The following is a 24,796-nucleotide window of genomic DNA, read 5'->3' on the forward strand; positions in this document are numbered from 1 at the left end:
TATATTTTTTTAATATGTTTTAGTATAACAATACAACATGTAAAACAGACAAGATTTATGTAACTTATTAGTGTACAACTTTTGGATGTTGCTTCCTCAAAGCAGGCGCTTATTTTTAAATTCCTGTCTTGGAGCAAGTTTTGTTTGTGTAAAAACCAGATGTACTGCCAAACAGAGCCTCCTGCAGGCTGCCAGTCCACATAGAGGCTACCAAATAACCAATCATAGCCCTTATTTGGTACCCCAGGAACATTTTTCATGCTTGTGTTTTTTCCCAGCTCATTTTACATTTGAATGTGGCTCACAGGTAGAAAAGGTTGGGGACCCCCCCGTAGTAAGATAAGGTGGCAACTGTCACAAGACTTGTTCAAGGAGTTTAAGATATGCTAGTAAGATGTAGTTGTAGACTTCAATAAGGAGATTGTATGTAGACTAGTCCCCAGGCATTGTTGGTGATATTTTTTGTTAAAATAAATTAGTGTCCTCTGCAAAATCTGGGTGCTTCTCCATTTGCTAAAAAATAAAATGGTCTGGCCTGGACAAAATAGGCCCTGATATTTCAAGTACAGAGAGCCCCAAAAAGCCCCCCCCCAGCTAAATAAATAGTAACAGTCTATGACATCATACAGCAGCTCCACTGCATTTGCCAAAACCCACAGATTGCCCGTCTGGTCCTGCAGTGGAGAATACATACTGTGTGCCATGAGCTATACGTACACACACAGAAACATTTTGCTGCTGAACTACAGCTGCCAGGCTGGGGTTACTGAAAAAATACAGCTCAAAAGCACACTTTTTTACATGTACATGCAAAGTGGATATTTCATTTCATTGGCTCTCAGGTCCTCAGCATTATAAGTGAACTTGTAAATGGATCAGACCAAACCAACTACCAGAACATCAGATCTCATTTTATTAAGTTTGTTCTTTATTTATAAATAATCACATGTTGCATATAATATATATTTTTTAAATTGTTATATTAAATTGTATAGATATAAAAACTGTAAATGAAAAAGAAAAGTCAGATGTTTTCAGGAATGTAGGTGAGATGTTCCCAAATAGCTGAGCGCAGCAGCTTAACTAAATGAATTCATCCTTGTATCGCACATTTTGCACAGGCAATTCAAGTAAGCTAATGGGTCAAGTGGAAAAAGTCTTGGTTCTCTGGGAAGATACTAAGGGATATAAAACTGAATAGACTATCTATGGAATAAATGTTGATTAATTAAATGCTTCAATTTCTGATATTAAAAATATGGAGCCTCTTCTTCAAATTTCTATATACAGTGCAAATAGTGCAAAATGGAATTGTTTTTAGCATTGCCTGAAGTTCCATGTCCTCTTGCACTACCTTAGCTTTTACAGGTGAGTGCCAAAAAGTAAACAGTTCCATGGAAAGTATGTCACTACTCACTGATTAGTGGAGCTTATTTGTAGAGGAAGTGGATGTCTTGGCACACACATAGGTTCATATAGTCCAATATTCAGCCCCAATGTTAGGCAGCCGTGTGAAAGGTTGGGTTGTGAATGTACAGATCATTAGGAGAAAAGTTTAAGATATCTTCGATTGGGGGACCTTCATCTTCTGGTGGTATTTCTGATTCAAACATTCGCTGTAGTAATGCATCCACTGTCCTGTACCCTGAAATGAAACAGAATCTCTATTAATATTATATTATATATATATAAAGATTATGATCAGCAAAGGAATGTCACATCCATGAATTTCATTGAGAAATGTATTTTATATATATATATATATATATATATATATATATATATATATATATATATATATATATACACACACACACACACATATAAAGAAACTTTACATTTCTATCTATTACAAGATGCTTCCCAAAAAACAAAGAGACTGTGAAATACCGGTCCATTTCTATAGTGTAAAATAACCACCAGTGCACCCTTTAATTCCATGAAATCTAACACTACAACACTTCATTGTCAAATAGGCTCCAGTCTTGTGTTTTTGGGCCCTAAATGTCATTTCATATCATGTAAACATGTAACCGGTCCCACCAATTTTGGCGCAGGGGGAGGGCCGCAAGGGTCGGGTCTGGCCCGCCGGGGCCCACGGGGATTTTTCGCGATGTCCCGGTGGCCCAGTCCGACCCTGGTTATGCTGATTTTCAGTAGGGAATGGGATCAATTGTCCTTATGGCAGAAAAAAAACATACTTTTTGAAGCAATTCGAAACATCAGTCCTTTCTGATTTGTCTCCCCAAAAGTACCAGCATCAGTTTCACAGCTTTCCATGTTCTCCACTAAATTTCCAGATGACGCATCTCTATAAATAAACATATACCAGAAAGGTAAAAACCAAAGTTGCTATCCAATACCTATAGCATGGTTTTGTATTCTTTCAGATTCCTAGACTACTTGAACAAAATACACTTACTCTTGAACAGCCATACCCAGCTCCTGAATTTTTTTCTCTATTGCAGTTTCAACTTCGCTCTTTTCCAGAGAATATTCAACAAAAAAAGCTTCCAAAATAAAGGCCACAAAAATGCTAGAAAAACAGAAGTGGATAATCAGTACAGCTTTGTAAATGTGCGTGCTTATAAACTCCAGAAAGAATCTGCACCATGCACTATGAGCACAAGGGTACCTGAACTTTGCACCTGTCTTTGAACGGGCATGAACTTTCACTTTGTGCCACCTGAATAAGGTGCAAATGGATGGTAGCACCATGTCTCCTAACACCCACATTAAAACAGATAAAATTTGTGCAAGATTTACATCTATTTTACAAATGTGTCTTAAAACTTGTAATTGCATGCATAATATAACAGCAGAATAGAAAAAAAAACTTACTTGATGATCAGAATGACGATAACAACATGGAACGCGATAAAGTAAAGCCTTGCTGCTGCATGGGTCACCAGAGAAAACCCATTAGCCAGAAGTATGACATTAAGAAAAATAAAGTTATATTGCAAACTGAGCAGCTTATCTTTAATGTAAGTATCTTCCATTATGTGACAGAGGAGGGTTTCCTGGGCTTAGATGCCTCCTGTCTCTCAGCCATATGCCATAAGCAGTGTAATAAACTGTAGTCTCTCCCCACCTTCAGATGACTGTATGGCAGGCCCAGACTGGCAATATGTGTATTCGGGCAAATGCCAGAGGGGCTGCTGTAAGATGGCATAGACAGTCACTATTTATTGGACTGGTTGGAGGCTATTAGGACTTTGTGTACTTGTAATGCCAGCACCTATTTTGACTCCCAGTCAGGACCTGCTGCATAGCACAGGAAGCAGATGATCCAATGTTGGGTACCCAAAATAACAACATTTGATATGTTACTTGGCACAAGGAATTAGGTCACAGATTATTTCATTCCAGAATGACAGACTAAATAAAGTCACTCATAAACTGACTTTTTTGCATAATTAAAAAACAAACGGTAAGCAAATTTCCTTTTGTCTAGAATTTTGTCATTAGGCCTAAGGTAACCCATTCTGGGGAGATTAGGGTGTAGTTAAGGTGATTATCGTTAGAGTAGAACCTTCCAACATACATTAAAGGGGTACTTCACCTTTGAGTTATACTTCTAGCATGATATAGAGAGTAATATTGTGAGACAATTTGCAATTGGCCTTTATTTTTTTGTAGTAGTAGTTTTTTTAGTTATTTAATTTTATTAAATAACTAAATATCTCATTTTTGGAGTTTCAGCAGTTATCTGGTTGCTAGGGTCCAAGTTACCTTAACAACCAGGGAGTGGTCAATAAAACTGGTATATGAATAGGAGAGGACCTGAATAGAAAAATAAGTTCTAAAAAGTAACAATAACAATAAAACTATAGCCTCACAGAGCAATAGTTTTTTATATGCTGGGGTCAGTGAAAGCTGCAAAAAGTCAGAAGAAGGAAAATAATAATAAATAAAAAATAATGAAGAAAGTTAACACTAGGGGGCACATTTACAAAAGCACGAACGCTCGAGCGTTCATGCGAACGCTCCGATTGTATTTTTGCTGATTTTTTCGGGCGTCTGCACGACTTTTTCGTACGGCGCACGACTTTTTCGGACGTTTGTACGAAAAAATGGGAAAGGTTTTACCGCTGTTTACAATTGTTCGGTACGAAAATTTTGTGATTTTCAGATCGCCAATACGATATTATCGTGACTAATACGATTTTTTCGTAAGCATTTTTGTGATATTTGCGATCTTTCGAAATTTTCGTTTCCAATATGTTTTTTTCCCATTCGTGATTCGGATTCGTGGATTAGTATATGTGCCCCTTAATTTGTAAATCCACCCATGCCTTTAAATTGGTGACTTCCAGGAGGCTTATATAAGGTACATGATGCCACATATCTTTAAGTAAAGGATATCATGCCACTGGTTAACCACCGTCAGCTCCACAAGCACAATGAAGGCAGATCCCAAGTCATTAAAGTTATTTTTGCAGTACTTGCTCTTGGCAAAGGCAGAGTCTTTTAGAGCTGATGTTCCACATTCCTGTGCATAGGGGTCAGTTGAATTTTCTGGAAAGAACCTGATTTTTCCATTGAAAATTTCCATTCCAAGAATAGCAAACACATAGTATATCGCCTTTAAAAGAATTGAATGCATGATGTTAATTTATTATTTTTAAAGGTAAAATTCAATATCTTCACCTAGATTTTACAAATGCAATAATCTAGGACAGGGGTGTCAAACTCAATCACATAAGGGGGCCGAAATCTAAATCACAGGATAAGGCACGGGCCAAATTTTTTATTAATATACTTAGTAAGATACTAAGGGGTATATTTATCACAATGTGTAAAAAGTGGAGTAAGACATTACCGTGATGTTGCTCATAGCAGCCAATAGATGCTTTGCTACTGTTGAAATCTGATTACTGATTGGATGCCTTGGGCAACATTACTGGTAATGCTTCACTCCACTTTTTACACAGCATGATAAATATACCCCTTAGTCTTAGTTACTATGTGAGGAAAATGGAAATTGATCAGGCTGGATGGTCAGACACACTCACCAAGGGCCACATAAAACAGCCAGGTGGGCCAGATTTGGCCCCCGGGCCTTGTGTTTGACACCAAACCCTGCAAACAACATGCTAGTGGGGTTTTTTTTTACACAGAAGTAAAAAGTCAGAAAGAAGCCCCCAGAAATAAACCTACTATTAGAAGTCCGGAAAATGTCAGCATTGTTGGCAATATATTTATTAATGTATTCATAATGACCCGGAACCTGGAGGAAGAAAACAAACTGAAACTTGCAGGATTCTAGTTTACAACCAATAAACACACTTGTACAGTTCACTGATCAGCCCAAATCACCTCTTTTTATAATTCAATGGATTATGATGGAGGCTATTACTGTTCTTTTATCTGTTTATAAAGAAACAATGGGTTAAACTATTAAATCAACTCAGACAATATTTACTGATATATATTCCAGTTTGGTGAGATTCTTTAATAGATCACTTAACATAATATAAATTATCTGTTGGTTAAGTATTCATTCTGGGGGTATAGTTTTCCTTTAAAAGAGAACAGAGGAGGGGGGAGTCAGAGTTATCAAAGACAGGTTTAGGAATCCTATTTTCCCAGAGCTTTTGATCAAATATCAATATTTATTGAATGCACTTTCCTAGATAATGGATCAGAATTAGATTGATTCTGACTTGTTCTGAAACAAATCCAGTTTGATTACACTCATTTAATATTAAGCATTAAGATTACATTTCATCTCTATTAATATTTAAAAAAACAGATCATAATATTTAAATTCCTTTTCAATATACTTCACCTTTGAATGCTGTCAATGATCCTGATGAGTCGGAGAACCCTTAAAATGAAGACAATATCGAGCACCTGCTGGCTGCTGTACTGGCCCACTGTTTGAAAGATTAGCATCTAGTTAATTCCCATAATAAATGGCTCTGTGATTTCAGACTATAATGGAGGGGGGGCAGAGTTATACTCGGTCAGTTTTTATATAAAATACTTGACTGTGTGAAATGGATTTGCGGTTCATAAAATGCTTTTGTTAGTTGCAATTACATTCCATGACTTCAGTTACACAATATAAAGGACATTCCCTTCCAGACAAGTTAATGACTACAAATCACAGAAGAGATGCCAAACATACCTGATTTCAGGGATGTATTTATAATTGTAGCAATCAGAGCTGCAACAATGATGAGTGTGTCAAACCTGCCCAACCCAAAGAGAAAGTGAAATGTTTTATTGGTACTGGAAATATTCAAAGAACAATAAATATATGCACATAAGCATACTATCTACTACACTCAGCAACAATAAGGATAGAATTACTAATTTGAAGAGAAGGGTTACCTATGATTGAAGTAGCAGTACATCAATAGAAATGCAATGTTAGCTGGATGGCCTTTGACTACCTGTGTCAGGTAAGTTATTTCTTCAGGATTTTTACTTCTTGTCTACACATTGACACAGAACATGAAACGTCTGTTTAGCAGATAAAATATAATGGCTTTAACTCACCAATTCCAGAACTGATTCTTGGCGAAAAATGACCTGGGATCATATGTGTAGAGTTTGAGAAGGATTTCCACCAGGTAAAATGCAAGAAATACCCACTCTGCATTGGAAATCAATGGGTTATTTTCATCCAGGGCAATGAAAATTGCATTCACCAGAATGATCCCATCGTAAGCATAGACAAACCCTCTAAAAGTAGAGAGGAAAAAGCAACATTTCTTCCATCAGTTTGAGAAGTAGAGAAATAATTAAAAAAACATTGTTACAAAATCTAGCTACAAATAAGAACCTGAGTTGAAGGGGCAAAGATGGTCCATAAAACAAAGTTATATAAATATACATGTATGGGATCTCTTATCCGGAAACCTGTTATCCAAAAAGCTCTAACTTACAAGAAGTAATAGAGTTCATAGAGTGCACATAGAGTTCATTTTAAGAAAATAATTCTAATTTTTTTTTTTTAATAATTTGCATTTTTTTTGTTTTACATGACATTTTCCCAAATAGGCATGGGTTATGGATGTCAAATACAGCCCTTCTGATCAGCCCTAAAATAGTTCCATCAGCCCTTTCCACCAACAATACCACAAAAAATACCCTGTTCATTTGATACACTAACAACACAGAAAATGTGTACAATTAATGGAATACCTGTGTAACAGTGACCATAATATTGTAATGATTTGATATAAAAATGCACGCTAAATCATATTTTTCACTATGAAATGAACCTAAAGAGCAAACTGTTAAGCTTAACTGAAAAGAAAACAGAAGCAAGGAAAAACATGGGTCTCCACTAGTGATGAGCATATCTGTCCCCTCTGGCTCCGCTGTAAAAATCGCAAAACGACAAGGAAAAAGGAAACACATTTGTTACGTGACTTTTTTTGATGCGCAACAAATTTTTCCACAGCAAATTTTTGCCGAAGTTTGGCAAAACAATTCGGCATTGGCGAAATGCAGAAATTCGCTGCAAATCCATGCCTGGCGAAACAATTTGCTCATCACTAATCTCCGCATAAACGATGTAAAGTTGGTGATGTGTATATTGAGCAGGGAACCTACATATAAAACAAGGGTTATTTTGGTGTAGGCAAAAGGGAAAGCACTACTATGTCAATACTTACTTATGCTGAACCACTCGACGAATGAAGCGACTCCATGCAGACTTGTACACGTGAGGCATCCAGGACTCCAAGGGATGCATCCGTGTTTTCATAGTAATAACTTTTATGTTGAGGAGGTCAGCCAGACGTATGAAAGCATCCTTTCCTAAGTGTGAGAGCAGTGCGCCACTATTACTATGCACATAAAGTTATATACATTGCATGAAACATTGATCATGGTAATCCAGAAATTTGATCAATGCTACTAAGTAGCTGAGATCAAAATGCTTTGGGTGACCAAACCTTCATCGCTCAAAAATCTTAATAATATAAGCTGTAACTGCAGGAAATATCAAAAAACAAAGCAACTATATCAGCATACCTCCATGTTACTCACCCACATACCCATTCTGTTCATCATCCGATACTCTCAAAAGAAGTTCCCTATGTGAGTTGCTGATATCTGGGGCCACCAACTTCACCAACTGTTTCCACTTATCTTCTTTAATGACAAACTCTGAGCCCTCTTTTACCTTTAGAGCATTAAAGGCATCCACCATCTTGCGACGCTTCATGTAGGCCAGTTTACGGATTTCATTCTACAAAGAGTGACAGCAATATTTGTACATTTGGGATTTTTACCCTTTAGATTTTGGAGCTCACAAAAACATCAAACTGGTCAAATAATGATGAATTCTAAAATTCTGAAAAAGTATTGTGTAATTCCGGATAATTTTGTTTAATAGTAGTGAAAAACTGCCCTGCTGTAGTATTATAATGAATTCCTGGGCATGGAAATCAAACATGGCCTCTAATTGAATATTTGAGCTAATTGTAGCAATAGAAATACCAAGTCTCTTGGTTTGCTAAAAGCCTATAATAAGATGCAAAGAGAACGTGGTAGTCACTTTTTTCTTCTACAGCAAGCACAACTCATATTGCTTGGCCATTCTAGCCTGTAATCAAGGGCCTTTTTTCTCTGTCTATCAGCACTGGTTTTATTTCCCCAGTGTTATATCATGATATGATAAATCACTGGTAATTTATATTTAAGCAATAACAAAAATGATTTTGCATTAAATATTTTAAGAAGGCTGCTATTCATTTGTATTATAATTATCATTTTTATTATAATTGCATATTTACTTGCAATAAGACATTTATATATCCATGTACAAGGGTTAGGTTCCAATGTTCCAATGACACAAGATAGTCAATAAATTCTTAGCAATAAATCACTTGTTTGCATTCAGACAGTAATTGTGACAAACCTTACCTAAGAATTAACCATTTTTCTGCAAATTACCTTTAGGTGCTTTCTGTAGTTGTTGTACACTACAGCCAGGAAGACTGACATGAAGATGTAAGTGTTGAGTATGATATAGGCTATGAAGAAAATGGAATACCATGGATTATGGTCATAAGCTGGCATCCTGAAAAGTATACAGAACACTTTCATGAGCACATAATATACTTGTCTGGGTAAACCTTAATATTATATGTAGGTTGCCCTACTTTATTTGCCCTTTGTTTCTCGCCTTGCCTTCTGTCCACAAGAAGCAATGAATTAAAACTGCTGGTCAGAGGCAGCAAAGGTCTCAAATATGAAACTGCAGTCCCTTAGTCCCCTATGTAAATGTATTTTTTGGCATTATTGTCCACTGAAGGTGATATCTCACTGGGTGACAAAGCCAATGTACGGTATCACCAATACACAGTAGAAACGTAAAATCTGGAAAGTGGTAAGATCACTTAAATGTCAACTCCCTAGTACAAGTAAATCATTACCTGGTACTGTATATACCTATAGTAGCATATATAAAACCTTCATTTATAGGGATTAAATATGCATTTAATGAGGTGTAAACTGTGGGAAGACAAAACAAACAAAAGCAGACATAGAAATACATTGAAAATGGTGGCGCCATATTAAAAAACAAAGCAAAAAAGAAAACATGGGAAAATGTCAAATCTACATAAGGGTTGGCTGATATTTTTTTCAACCCACTTATCTTTTTTTTTTTTTTTTTTAAATCTCTTTTTATTAATTTCCAATATAGTTACAGAAAAGCAAAGATACAGAAAGAAAAAGAAAAATTGGGATAAAGGGGAAAGGGACAACGCACTGTTCAACAATAGACACACACACAAAAAAAATCAACTTAATTAATCAAGAGCTTACACCAAGTTAATTCTAAATGCTTATTAATCCTTTACAAAAAAGACACCTTACCTCAATTAAACCCTTCGCTAATAAACTAGTTAACAGTCTAATTTATTTAGTTCTAACCAGGGTAACCACACTGTTCGATATTGCCCCATCTCATTTTGCAATAAATGTGTTATTTCCTCTAATTTTCGGGTTTCTTCTACCAAATTCAACCATTCTGTATAAGTAGGAGGATTAACATTTTTCCAAGCTCTAGGAATAAGGGCTTTGGCCGCATTCATCAAATGTAAAGTTAACTTATCTGTTACCATACGGTTATTTTTTTTATCATAGTAAAATAATAGATGTGTCGGATCAGCATTAGAAATATTAATCCCGGTTATGTTACGAATAGTAGTACATATTTCAGACCAATAATGCTGTATCTTTTGGCAAGTAAACCAGAGATGTGTAAAAGAACCTATGTCCCTATTACATCTCCAACATAGTTTAGAGGAAGCTGGGAACACTGAGTGCAACTTTTCTGGTACATAGTACCATCTTGTAATAAGTTTATATTGCATTTCTTTCACTCTAGAGGCTCTCAATGCTTTATGAATATTTTGTACAATCTTTTGTCTTATTAAAAGTGTAATAACCACTTTCAACTCCTGTTCCCATTCCTTGAAATATTTTAGGGTTACATTGCCATTATTACAAAGTATTCCGTACATTGTCGAAAGCAATTTAACAGGGACTATCTGCTTCTCCAATACATTTTCCCAGGTAGTATTAAAATACTCTACTGGGCACAACTTCTCTTTACTTAAATAATTATATAATTGAAAATAGCTCCACTGATCCCTTGGATGCATTCCCCATTTTTTCTGAATAGCGGCCAGAGATATAATTTTACCCTTTTTAATAAAATCTTGTACTTTTGTTTCTCTATTATCATAAAAACTCCAGCGTTGATATGCTTTAGGGTCTAAGCTAGGCTCAAAATCCGGGTTCAGTGATAAGGGTTGTAAAGTAGGAACCTCTGACAAAAAAAACAAAGCAAAAAAGAAAACATAGGAAAATGTCAAATCTACGTAAGGGTTGGCTGATATTTTTTTCAACCCACTTATCATTAATTATTCTGGCATGGAAAAAATGTTATTGCTTCAGAAATAAACAGTCAGGGAATAGTTTTCCTAAAATGCTGAAATACTTACATGACATCTGGACTATTAGCAGTTGTTACTAGTACATACAGGTTAAATACAACATCCAGATAGTTTGCAAAATATGGCTCCCCTTCAGCTGTCTTAAGTTTTCTGCAGTAGAAAAGTTAATCCCAGTTAGGTATCATATTAAATAAAAAAATCTGTGTCTATATGAATAGGATAGGGCCTCACTAGAAAGATAAGTAATTAAAAGTGACAATAACAATAAAATTGTAGTCACACAAAGCAATAGTTTTCAAATGGGGGTCAGTGATCACCATTTGAAAGCCAGAAAGATTTAAAAGAAGACGGCAAATAATTAAAAAACTGTACAAAATAAAAAACAAAGACCAAATGAAAGGTTATAAAGTTTACGCCATTCTATAACATGCTAAATGTTAACTTAAAGGTGAATCACCTTTAAGTGGTATAGTGGTTCTAGTGGTATAGTTTTTCTTTAATACTTTAAATACTTTCAAAAAGGGCTAATTATTATTTTGAAACAGGGTACATTACTTAAAAGTGGTGTATGTTACTTATGCAAAGGCATTCACTATGAATTGTGCACTTACCTGTTCCCAAAAAGTTGCAGTGCCATCAGTGAAAACAAAAGAACACTGAACATAAAGAGAAGGAAGACGTACATGATCTCTGGCAGTGTGTTTCGGATACTTCGGAACGCCCGGCGGATCTGTGGGGGTTTAAACCAGTATATTTACTGCAGGAAGATATACAGAGCTTCAAGAGCTCCGCTTATCCTGCAAGATCCCTGCTTATCATGCCAATATTGCAACAGCATTATAAAAGGACCTACTATTTCCTATCCAACATTAGGTACACAAATCAATTATTGGGTTACTTTACATGCATGAATGTAATTTATCTTAAATGTCCCTGTGGACTAGCTTATGTTGATAGTACTAACAGAATGGTCTGCCAAAAACCTAATGAGCACCAAGCACCAAGGAAACTTGCGTTAGCCGACATTGGGCTGAATGTTGGCCTGAAATAATTCTATTACACAATTGTGTTGGATGGTGTTAGAGGTTGTCTCCCCCAAAGCAATCATATAGGTAGTTTTGTCTTTATTTTATTAATTTTTTCCCTCCTCATATTTGTTACACTTATGTCAAATCCACCATCTACAGTATATACAGTACAGTCTACATATTTCTTTAGCTGCAGAGTAAACAGAGCTGCCAATTACCCTACTGTTAGTAATGTTTCCAACTAGCAGGTAATCACCAGCTAGGGGCAGCACCGGTATTATAAATTTACTGGCAATGTACTTGCCGGTAAATTTACAATACCCTATAACCCACCTTCCTTTTCTCAACTTCTGCGCGCTGATCAGCCTTTATAAATTATCTATAAAATATCTATAATATAAACGTAACCTGAATTCCAATACTACAGTTGTAGCCAAGTTTATTTGTTTTTTACATTTTACAGGATTTTATGTTTTTTTCTTTTTCTTTTCAGTGGGAAAATTTCCCAGGTTTTAAGTATTCCTTAAGTTTTCCTGCATTTTGGCTCATAATTTTGCCCTTTTTCCCCAGTGAATGTTTTTTTTCTGCATTTCAAGTTTTAACACAAATAAAAAATAAATCCTACCTGACGGCTTTCAGCAAAGTTGATCAAATAAATGGGCCTTAACACTCTTGACCATCGGACACTCTGTATCTCAGCAATAATCAGCGCCCCATATATAATCAAATCAATTAAATTGAGCTGTAGAATAAAAATATGAACTGTTCATCATTCTCTTTCTTATTATTGTTCTTATTATACTCTAAATAATCAATAAGTCTTACCACTATTGTGACCATTACACATATATTCTTTGTGTCTTTCCAGAATATGCTGCGAGGGGTAACTTTACTAAAATGTACAAGTCGGCCAAAAAAAGCCAGGAGACATAGCACCTCCACGATTGAGGTTGCCTGCAAGAAAAAAATGGTTGAAGAGATCTTTAATTAGAATTCAAGTACATATTTTATTCATTGTGGGCATTTTGTCAAGATGATTACCGATTGTATGTTTCTTAAAAATACTACGGCCACTAGCCAAGAAACATCTCTACTGGTTAGATGGGCTGGTAGATGATATAGGACAAGCATGGACAACCATTGGTTATAAAGATATTGTTAAAGTACAACTAACAGCATTCCCCAGAGAGCTAAAAGGGCAATTTTACCCCGATGTTCTGGTGAACATCTATAATAGCATGTCTCTGTTTAGGCTACCTTGTAGCTGCAGCTATGCCTATGGAAAACCCTTAGTGACTATTGTGGATGGCCACACTGCCATTAGGCCACACTTGACCCCTGGGGGCTTTTTGTAAGGGGATAATAACACAATAGAATTTATGGTCAGGCAACATAACACAACAGCAAATTAGGAAAGGGTAAAACTGCAGTAGGGGCCAGTAACACCTTAATACGGGCTTGGAAATAAATGTAAAATAGCAAATAAAGGTATAAGTAATTTTTATATCCTTCATTCCAAATAAAAAGGCCATATAGAAATGTTACATTTGGAGATGAAAATTTAGAAATTTCTAGTTATAGCAAACTAGTCTCTTTAGTCATATCAAATGAAAACAGGGTTACCAAATATTTATGAGATCTCTTATAAGAAATCCAATATTCAGAACAACAGCATCACCTATAGAGTCAATTTGAAGCAAAAAATTCAAAAACTGCTTTACAGGTATAGTGTTTTCCATTATGCTTAATCCAGTATTTAATAACTATTTCTTCAGGGCACCAAAAAAAATTGGCTTGGTAACCCTTATAGTAGTTCAAAACCAGTTTTGCGTTTATTGTAGGTGCAAATATCGCTTTATTCAAGGGGATCATGCTGATCATTTTACATAGCATGGGGCCCAGTTTTGGTTGCCCACCCAGAAGCTGACTGTCCTTGATTTAATCACTATTCCTAATCAAGGGTAATACAAACTGCAGCCCTACAGATAACTGATGAATCGTAAGGCTGGAGATTCAAAAACATGCATAACAGCAGGAAATAAAGAGCAATTATAACAAGTATTTGCATGGGTTATTTACCAGAAATGGCAATGGGTAGACTGCAGGTTCCTCAAACACTGCCAGTAACAGATCCACAGTAATAAAGAAGTAAGTAGCCACTTGCATAATCCAATGGTTATAAAAGTAATAAAGCCTGAAACACAATGTAAGACATGGGAGTAATGCACAATGGGCCAAGTAAAAATGTGAGGAAACAATGAAATGGACAAAGTGCTCTACACAATATTCAGCACTTTCACTAAAAGTATCAGAGGAGCTCATTTATCTACACTGGGCAATGTCCAAGTGGGCAGTAACCCATAGCAACCAGTGATTGGCTTTTTTTTTGGCCATCTGCGGGTAGAGCAATGAATGTAAGAGTTTGATTGATTGCCACATGCAATTTTGCCCAGTGTTGATAAATGACCCCAAAGTCTTAAAGTGGAAGTTTAACTTGGACTTGCTCTCCCCTTCATACGTATATTGTACCCTCTGATCTTGGATCTATCAGGGTGGGAAACATTGATTAATGATCATATTTATTAAAATACACTAATGTTACAACCAACCATTTTCAATAACAAAAGTTTATATAGAGCGAGCAGACACTGAAAACCTATTTCTGGCCATAAAATCAATGAAAATAGTGGGGTGTTAGGGCAGAATTAAGTAAGCTCCACACAAGGTTCAAGTCCAAGTTGCAATGCAAGTGGGGCTGTTCATGTAACATATTAACCTGGCAAACTGTTTTTTTTTTTCTACTGGATATAAAATTATGCCTGTGCCTTATTGCTTGTAATTTGCTGGTACATTTCTGGTCATGGCTTGTGATCTGCTGGTGCATTTCTTCATTTTCGTACTATTATGGGGCTGATTTACTAAGACACGAATTCGAATTGGAAAAATTCCGACTGGTAAACGAACTTTTTGCAACTTTTTCGTATTTTTAGCGTTTTTTTCGTTGCCTTTACGATTTGCGCGAAAAAACGCGAGTTTTTCGTAGCCATTCCGAAAGTTGCGCAAAATCTGGCGATTTTTTCGTAGCGTTAAAACTTGGGCGAAAAGTTGCGTTTTTATCGTAGCGTTAAAACTTGCGCGAAAAGTCGCGCCTTTTTTGTAGCGTTAAAATTTAAAAGGCGCAACGTTTCGCGCAAGTTTTAATGCTACGGAAAAATCGCAACTTTTCGCGCAAGTTTTAACGCTACGAAAAAATTGTCAGATTTTGCGCAACTTTCGGAATGGCTACGAAAAACTCGCGTTTTTTCGCGCAAATCGTATTGGTAACGAAAAAGTCGCGACAATTTTCTGAAAAAATCGCAAAATACCGATCATTACGAAAAAAACGCAATCGGACGCATTCGGCCTGTTCGTGGGTAAGTAAATGTGCCCCTATGTGTGTTAAAAAAAAATTACAAATACCTACTGCCTTTGGCAATTGTTTTAGTTACATTTTGTAGACTGCAAGCTCTTTGGAACAGAAACCTGATTCCTACTGTGTATTGAAATTCCTTTCAACTGTGTATCTAATTTATATATAGATCTAATTTATATATAGATCTACTGTATAATTTATTAGACATATTGATTGCACTCTGTTTACACCTTGTAGAGTACTGCATATGCGTGTGCTTCTGTAAAAATACAAATATATTTATATTCCATATGAACAAAAACAAAGTTTTATATTTGATCATGAGTTAGACTATATAATTAGTGCTTTAGCGAACTTTACTATTTTTCCAAACAATGAAACAACATGTTTAATTGAACTGGTTGACATACCCTAAGAAGTATATGGGGATTCTCAAGTTCCCAAGTCCCAAGACACATAGAGGTAAGTATGAAGAACATGGATACAGTCTTTCATTTGCCAAGAAGATTTTCCTATACAGGTATAGGACCCGTTATCCAGAATGCCCGGGACCAAGGGTATTCTGGATAAGGGGTCTTTCCGTAATTTGGATCTTCATACCTTAAGTCTACTAAGAAATCAATAAAACATTAATTAAACCCAATAGGATTATTTTACATCCAGTAAGGATTAATTCTATATTAGTTGGGATCAAATACAAAGCACTGTTTTATATTTACAGAGAAAAGGGAAATCAATTTTAAAAATCTGAATGATTTGATTAAAATGGAGTCTATGGGAGACAGGCTTTCCGTAATTCAGAGCTTTCTGGATATCGGGTTTCCGGATAACGGATTCTATACCTGTACTATAATTGGCAGGGGGCACAGAGCTGATCATTACTGAGATTAAGTTGTTGGAAATTGTACCCTGCTGTTTTGTAAAACTATTTAGGTTATTTTGGTTGCCACCTTGTGCAGATGAATTCATAACTGTACCCTAGTGTGGAACCAATAAAGGGGAACTGTGGATACAACACATTTGTCTGCACAATTCCCTTACCTCACTGCTTCCGGCGATGTTTCAAAGTGGATGTTCCTGTTGTACTGAGCATCATAAACAAATGCAGCTGCCAGCAGAAGATTTTGCTTTAAAAAAAATTAAAAAAAAGGAAACTTAAAAAGGAACCGGATAATAAAAAATTAAATTCACTGCAGACACCTTTATATAGATTTATATACACATTTCTCCTGAATGCTATGAAACCTAGATTTTTCAAATTAAATTTTTTACAAAGAATCATAATAAGTATTAATCGTCAATAACAAAAAAATAACAAGAGATCTTTATTACATGGGTTGTTAAAACTGGGATTCAAAATAGGCCCAAACAGCCCCCCACAGACCCAATAAATACAATAAAAAGTCTTTGGCATCTTACAGCAGGCCATCTGGCATTTGCCAGAATTCACAGATTGCCATTCTGTGCCTGCCATGGACCTATAGGTTTGTGGCGTTAAGGGGTATACCCTATATTTTGGACCATCCTATGACACAGCATGTTGGAAACAGATAATTCATGTGATGCAATCCACACAAACAGTAGCCTCTGATTGGAGGTCTCATTGTGTCTCATTAATTTGAGACATAAATTAAGTGCTATTCTGATATCTACTGGGAGCTGCTATCTTGCTCCCTTTCCATTGTTCTGCTGATCGGCTGCTGGGAGGGGGGTTGATATCACTACAACTTGCAGCACAGCAGTAAAGTGTGACTGAAGTTTATCAGACCACATGGCTGTGGCACCCTTGGAAATGAAGAACTTGGCTAGCCCCATGTAAAATTTCAAAATTTAATATAAAATAATTTGCATTTTTGAAAAACAGATTTCAATGCAGGATTCTGCTGGTGAAGCTCTATTAACTGATGTGTTTTGAAAAAAACATGTTTTCTCATGACAGTATTCCTGATTTGACAGTATCTGAGCTTGCGTTTGCTGCCTCTTGCCTTGATTGTACCGTATCCTTTTAACTCCCTATAGAAGCAATTCTGGAACCCACTAAAATGGTCCAAAGTGGGCCCTGCAATTGCTAAGGCCAGCCTGAGTGCCGTAACCCATAGCTAGCACTCACAGATATGTTTCATTGTTCTGCCAGCAGTAGGCTGATGAAGGATAAATTGTTCTTTAGTTGCCAGGTGTTACTAAATAAACCACAGCCTACAGACAAGAGGCAGGAAGGAACACTACTAAAATTCCATTTTATTATGACAGATTAGATCAGCAAGCAAGACTTGATACAATTGATACTAGTTAAAAACTTTTTAATTTCTGTCATTAAACATTATCTGGCTTCAAATTTAATTTAGCTAATGTTTACCTATTCTGTACAAGAAAAATTGACTGTGTACTAGTGTACGGGGATTTAACTTCTCTTGCTGTCCAACTCATTTTTTTTTTTTATTGAGCCTCAAACATAGGCTAATTTTAATAAAGGCTTAGGGAAGCTAAGCATCCCTCAACCAAGATCAGTGAATTTCCTACAAACACAGGACTGGGATATTATACATGGAACTGGAACTTCATTTATTCTGCCAAGTGTTTTGTGAGGTAGCATACATAAAACTGTGCACCTGAGGAAGGGACAGGGTAACACAACCCCCCACCCCCGAAACATTGTGTTTGTGGTGTCTGTCTGAAACACATGGAATAAATGCATCATTTATTGAATTGCAAGTGATCTCTCTTTCGATTTTTTTGGCATATGTTACTGGTTGGAAGGTACCAGGAGTATCCACTTGCACCTCACTGCTCTATAAAACTGACACTATATTAGTTTTACCATATGTTCAGGGGTATTATACATGAAATTGGCACCCCCTCAAAAAATAGATCCAACCTGAAATATCATCTGCTCCACCCGATAACAGACCGCTGTTTACAATCGTTCGATACAAAAATGTTGTGACTTTCGGATCGCCAATACAATATTATCATGACTAATACGATTTTTTTCGTAAGCATTTTCGTGATATTTGTGATCTTCAGAAATTTTCGTATCCAATCCGAATTTATCCCTTTCAGGATTCGACCTCGTGATTTCATGAATCTGCCCCTTAGTCTGGGCACTTTTAGCTCATAGCATTACAAATATAGGAAAAGATGACTATAAAAGCCCTTAGCTGGGCTTCCAGGAATATATATGAGAGAAAGTAGGCATTCTCCCCAAATCTTACCCCAGCTGGCTATTAGTCTCATCCCTCCAGTCACTGACACATTTGCGAAGCAGTGATATTATGATTAGAAAAAGCACCCTAGCAAACATTTTAGAACTAAAATACAATGGACAATTACAATTTCTTCTGAAACTCTTATGTACAAGATGTCTATGAAGATTCTCATTCATCCAGGTCATGATATACAGTATCTAGTAGAATTAAGTCTAAAACAACTGGACTTTTCTGAGTTTTTCTTGAAAACGTTTCACCACTCATCCGAGTGGCTTCTTCAGTTCAAATGACTGGTAGGGAATTCCCCGGTATTTAAACTCTTGATGGTAGTAGAGTCACAGACATCCAATCACAATGGTTCCATTGAACTTGTTCAGTTAGGTGTTAGCTGAAACTGACAGGTGTAAGAAGGTATGATCCAATCACAATGGTACCAAGATTCTCATTGATGAAGGTGTTAATCCTTCAAAGTACATGACTGGAAGTGTGAACTGTTGTGAAACTGCCGGGGTAAGGATGTCAACGCGCCATTGTATGTTGGTGACAAGCGGTGTCTCAGGCCCCCTCCTCTGTTCAGGGATGGTTTTTCCAGGTTGGCATAAATGGCCTCTTTCACACCTCTTTCAAACCATCTGTCCTCTCGGTCCAAAATATGCACGTTACTGTCCTCAAAAGAGTGACCTTTTTCTTTGAGGTGTAGATAGACCGCTGAGTCTTGTCCTGAGGAGTTTGCCCGCCTATGTTGGGCCATTCTCTTACAGAGAGGTTGTTTTGTCTCCCCAATGTATAAGTCTGAGCACTCTTCACTACACTGGACAGCATAGACCACATTACTTTTCATGTGCTTGGGTGTTGGGTCGTTCGGGTGCACCAGCTTCTGTCTCAGGGTGTTGCTGGGTTTGAAAAACACAGGAATGCGATGTTTGTTGAAAATTCTCCTAAGTTTTTCTGATGTTCCAGCAACATATGGAATGACTATGTTGTTTCGCCTGCTGTGTTCCTCCCTTCTGTTTGTAGGTCTGGTCTTTCTGTTGGTCTTTGATTTGGTTTTGATGAAGGCCCAGTCTGGGTACCCACAAGTTTTCAGAGCTCCTTTTAGATGTTTATATTCTTTCTCCTTGGCCTCTGCATTGGATGCCACAGTTTCAGCCCGATGATGTAGAGTCCTAATTACACCCAGTTTATGTTCCAAAGGGTGGTGGGAATCAAACAGCAAGTACTGGTCTGTGTGGGTGGGTTTCCTGTATACTTCAATATCCAGGTCCCTCCCCTCTTTGATAACTATAGCACAGTCCAAAAAAGCCAGTTTGCTGTCTTTCACATCTTCCCTTGTGAACGTGATGTTTTTGTCCACCGAGTTTATGTGTTTGGTGAAGGCTGGAACCTCGCGTTCTTTAATTTTGACCCAGGTGTCATCCACATATCTGAACCAATGACTTGGTGTTGTTCCCTTGAAGGTGTCCAGGGCTTTCTTTTCCACTTCTTCCATGTAAAGGTTCGCTACAATTGGAGACACAGGCGAACCCATGGCACAGCCATGTTTTTGTCTATAGAAAACGTCCTTGTGCTTGAAGTAAGTGGTATTGAGACATAGGTCCAGTAAGGAACAAACTTGTTCTGGGGTCAGCTTTGTTCTGCTGCTGAGGGTGGTGTCTTGTTTCAGCCGTTTCCTCACTGTATCAATTGCCTCGGCAGTGGGTATGCATGTGAACAGAGATGTTACGTCATAGGACACCATTGTATCATCGATCTCCAGCTTTAACTCCTTCACTTTTTTGACAAAGTCCATGGAGTTCTGAATGTGGTGTACTGTGTTTCCAACTAAGGGGGCTAAGATGTTGGCCACGTATTTAGCAATGTTATAAGTCACACAGTTAATGCTGCTGACAATTGGCCTCAAAGGGGCTCCTTCTAAAAGGACATCTAAAAGGAGCTCTGAAAACTTGTGGGTACCCAGACTGGGCCTTCATCAAAACCAAATCAAAGACCAACAGAAAGACCAGACCTACAAACAGAAGGGAGGAACACAGCAGGCGAAACAACATAGTCATTCCATATGTTGCTGGAACATCAGAAAAACTTAGGAGAATTTTCAACAAACATCGCATTCCTGTGTTTTTCAAACCCAGCAACACCCTGAGACAGAAGCTGGTGCACCCGAAAGACCCAACACCCAAGCACATGAAAAGTAATGTGGTCTATGCTGTCCAGTGTAGTGAAGAGTGCTCAGACTTATACATTGGGGAGACAAAACAACCTCTCTGTAAGAGAATGGCCCAACATAGGCGGGCAAACTCCTCAGGACAAGACTCAGCGGTCTATCTACACCTCAAAGAAAAAGGTCACTCTTTTGAGGACAGTAACGTGCATATTTTGGACCGAGAGGACAGATGGTTTGAAAGAGGTGTGAAAGAGGCCATTTATGCCAACCTGGAAAAACCATCCCTGAACAGAGGAGGGGGCCTGAGACACCGCTTGTCACCAACATACAATGGCGCGTTGACATCCTTACCCCGGCAGTTTCACAACAGTTCACACTTCCAGTCATGTACTTTGAAGGATTAACACCTTCATCAATGAGAATCTTGGTACCATTGTGATTGGATCATACCTTCTTACACCTGTCAGTTTCAGCTAACACCTAACTGAACAAGTTCAATGGAACCATTGTGATTGGATGTCTGTGACTCTACTACCATCAAGAGTTTAAATACCGGGGAATTCCCTACCAGTCATTTGAACTGAAGAAGCCACTCGGATGAGTGGTGAAACGTTTTCAAGAAAAACTCAGAAAAGTCCAGTTGTTTTAGACTTAATTCTACTAGATATTCTTATGTACAAGAATACGATTGCTTTCTGTTTATATATATGATATTTGTATACTTACAATTGAATACTGTATACTTAATTTCTTTATTTAATTTGTCTTTTAAACAAGACTTGTGTTTGTAACTATATGCATATACACAAAATAAAAATAAATGTAAAAATGTTTTTAAAAAAAATTACAATTAAAGAAAGTGAAAGGGAACCCCCACTGGAACTGCAGGCTGGCACAGCACTAGGGATGGGAGAAACAATAGTGTCACTGGTAGGGGCATATACATGCACATTTTATAGTCTTGTAGACTTGTGAGGTTTGTGCAGCCACATTGAGGCAGTTTATGCTCCTCTCATGAGGACTTTAGGAATCATTTACTATAACACGAGGCAGAAATGCAAGAGCACTAAGGGGTGCACTTTACAGTGGAGACAAAAATCTGAAGCAAAGTGTAGAGCACATATCATTGGCAAATATAAGGCAGCCATGTCTTTAATGCCTGCCTTATAGCAGACACTTGGGGTCATTTATCAACACCGGGCAGGTTTGCCTATGGGCAGAAACCCATGGCAACCAATCAAATTGTTGCATTCATTGTACTTACAGCTGGCTCAAAAAAGTAAATCGCTCATTGGTTGCTATGGGTTATTTCCCATGGGTAGCCCCACTAGCGCAGGATTTATTTTATTCAGGAAGGATCAGGCTTTGTACTCTATTTCAGAGGAGAGAGACCTGTGGCTCCCCCCCCCCCCATGAATACAGGGGCAGTGCTGTATTCATGAAAGGCAAGACACCTGGGAATACACTCTTCTGCATCCATCCCTTAACTTTCTACAACAACTTAGGGAGTTGCAGCAGATGAAAGCCACAAAGGGGGTGGTTTAAAATAACTTTTAGTATGTTAGAGAATGTACTATTCCTAGCAACTTAGCAATTGTCCTTCATTATTTATTTGTTATAGTTTTGCTAATTATTTGCCTTCCTCTTCTGACTCTTTTCAGCTTTCAAATAGGGGTCACTGATCCCCCTAGCCAAAAAATGATTGCTCTGCGTGGCTACAATTTTATTTTTATTGTTACTTTCTATTCTTTCTATTTAGCCCCTCGTCTATTCATATTCCAGTCTGTCATTCACACCACTGTCTGGTTACTAAGGTAAACAAGAACCTAGCAACCAGATCACTGAAATTCCAAACTGGAGAGCTGCTAAACAAAATGCTAAATAACTGAAAAACTACAAAAAATAAAAACCATTTCGCAAATTTTCTTAGAATATCAATGTCTACATCATATTAAAGTTAATTTCAAGGTAAACAACCCTTTTCAAGATATGTGGTAAGGATAGGGCTGCCCGGCACTTGCTAACGCTGCTTTGTCCACCTTGTGAACACAGCTATTCAAATAGAAGAAAAAAAAGACTGATTGCACCCTGTCTTCCACTTTGTAACTAACCCACAAATGACCAATCTATATGTGTCTAAATATGGCTACCCACATAAAAAAACTGCAACTTTCAGTAGCCTCAGGGAAAACAAAGTGCATGCTGTGTCAGCCTTTATCACTGGTGTGGAAACAATAATGGCTATCAGTGTTGTTCATATGTATTACTATGTACAACAGTACAGCTGAGTTTCCAGTGGCATTTAATACAATAGCTCTTCTGTAGATAACGGAGCAAAGACCAAGAATGTGGCCGAAACAGATCAGAGGCTCACAGGATAATATGTCAGTTTCAATTAAACAAAACACCTTCTTTTCATTACAAAGGTTAATAGAAGCATGCTTATAAACATTAACCAGAAAATTATACCCTGAACTAGACCATCACTGCTTTAACTTGCACTTAACTACAAACCACTAACCTCACTGGACTTTGCATGCAACAAGCTTTTTACTAAGTAGTGTTATAATGAGATTTTAGCAAGCTCAATACAATTAAATTCTAAGACAATTTGCAACCAGTCCTTGCTTCAATTACTTAGCTTGCTGCTCTGCAGCTCTCCCTTTCTGACATTTAATAAAAGGTGGCAATAAAAATAATAAAGCCCCAAAACAGGTTGCTGGGGGATCACTTTGAATGGAATGTTAAATAATTCTAAAACAGCACTCACATACTAGTTTTATGGAATAACTACCATCTCTAATGTATACAATGGCAGATTTAACAGAAAAAAGTATTGGTTAAAGACGCTTGCCTCTGGTATTTCCCACCCTGCAGGAAAGGGCTAACCCCAGATTCTTGCAATAATTGAAGCCAACTGTGTGTAGCGGCATTATACAATCCATGTGTCAGAATCTTTCATCCTACAGCCCTGTTTATCTTTCTGAGCCACAAATGCCAGCATGCTTGTCAATTCATTTCCATTATCTGTTACCACTTTAAATGGTCTTTTACATTGATTTCCAAACAGATCTTGGAATGGAGGACACTGGGGCACTAGGGCTACAGCAATGGTATTAAGGCACTAAACTCATTTCGCCTTCCTGCATGTTTTTAAACCCTAATTCTCCTTCTAGTACACAAGTAAAAGAAGGTACACAAGTACAAGTAAATGAGTTGCTTATACCTCATCAGCAATATTCACATCTATGTGACTCTCCCCCTCAGTTCTCCTGTTCTCCCCATTGCTGAAATTCCCGTTACTTGCTACTTCAGCTTCTGACATTTCTTCCATAAACACTGAACTCTTCAGCCTGGGACGGGATCCGGCAGCTGGATGGGGAGCTTCCAAGTCTCTCCAGTGTTATAGTGGTTTTGTTGCTGCTGCCTGTACGACTACGGCAGGATCCCCTATTGTAGTATGCATAAGTTTGTCTCAAGTCCAGAATATCATCCAGCCACTTCCCCTGCTCACAGCACAGCTCCCCTCCTGCACTATACTAGAGTTTGGAAGGGGTCATGTGATGGAGAGGAAACAGATCAGCAGGAAAAGGGGAATATCTCAGGTTTCACCTCCCTGCACAGAAAGATGAGCTTAAAGGGAAACTAGCAGGGAAATGAAATGATTGTATGTATGACTAGTTTTTAAAAATCATACAATTTAGAATTTTCTTGAATTCAAGATTTGGAAGCACTGAAAAGATTTCTTTGTAGTTTTGCCTACCACCCTACTAAAGGTTAACTAAAGAAATAGGCTAGTGATGCTGTACATTATGTTTTGGGTTCTGTACCAGCCCTAGGCAACCATAGCCCTTTAGCAGGGATGATCTGTTCCCCAATTACTTTACATTCATAAAGTAAGCAGTAAGCCAGATAGTTAATGTTATAATTGTATTTAATGATTAATCTAACTTCCATTTGCTTTATTTCCCCAAACTTACTTAGCTTGCAGTTTTTAGGGTCCTTACACACAGACGTTTGTTCCTGTGGTTGATCCTTCCTGCATTCCTATGCGGTGG

At 37.4% G+C, this 24,796-nt stretch overlaps 1 protein-coding gene across 2 annotated transcripts; it reads right to left on the reverse strand.

Moving 5' to 3' along the window:
- Positions 1 to 907: 907 nt before the first annotated feature.
- LOC100495031 (two pore calcium channel protein 1) lies at positions 908 to 24,796 on the reverse strand. Of its 2 annotated transcripts, none has more exons than XM_018094242.2 (19): positions 24,719 to 24,796; positions 16,413 to 16,498; positions 14,039 to 14,153; positions 12,785 to 12,913; positions 12,585 to 12,701; positions 11,543 to 11,661; positions 10,980 to 11,081; positions 8,920 to 9,046; positions 8,011 to 8,212; positions 7,635 to 7,779; positions 6,511 to 6,696; positions 6,137 to 6,201; positions 5,795 to 5,882; positions 5,164 to 5,233; positions 4,369 to 4,588; positions 2,842 to 2,932; positions 2,423 to 2,536; positions 2,202 to 2,311; positions 908 to 1,645 (listed from the first exon to the last, which is right to left on the reverse strand). In XM_018094242.2, exons 3-19 carry the CDS (start codon positions 14,123 to 14,125, stop codon positions 1,500 to 1,502), a joined length of 2,118 nt encoding a protein of 705 aa, XP_017949731.1. In that variant the 5' UTR covers positions 14,126 to 14,153; positions 16,413 to 16,498; positions 24,719 to 24,796; the 3' UTR covers positions 908 to 1,499. The 2 variants fall into 2 exon arrangements, with proteins under 2 accessions (XP_017949731.1, XP_002940387.2); XM_002940341.5 differs by lacking the exon at positions 24,719 to 24,796 and adding an exon at positions 23,965 to 24,318.

Source organism: Xenopus tropicalis, chromosome 5 (genome assembly GCF_000004195.4).
Source record: "Xenopus tropicalis strain Nigerian chromosome 5, UCB_Xtro_10.0, whole genome shotgun sequence".
Taxonomy (NCBI): Eukaryota; Metazoa; Chordata; class Amphibia; order Anura; family Pipidae; genus Xenopus; species Xenopus tropicalis.

What these genes read in the sequence shown, in the direction of transcription:
- LOC100495031 (XM_002940341.5), bottom strand. Translation starts at nt 24,072, where the DNA reads ATGGAAGAAATGTCAGAAGCTGAAGTAGCAAGTAACGGGAATTTCAGC. An exon ending in TGAACAGAATGGGTATGTGG is followed by an intron (nt 7,780 to 8,010) that starts GTGAGTAACATG and finishes TCTCACACTTAG; the next exon opens with GAAAGGATGCTTTCATACGT. An exon ending in AAGAATCAGTTCTGGAATTG is followed by an intron (nt 6,202 to 6,510) that starts GTGAGTTAAAGC and finishes TGGGTTGGGCAG; the next exon opens with GTTTGACACACTCATCATTG.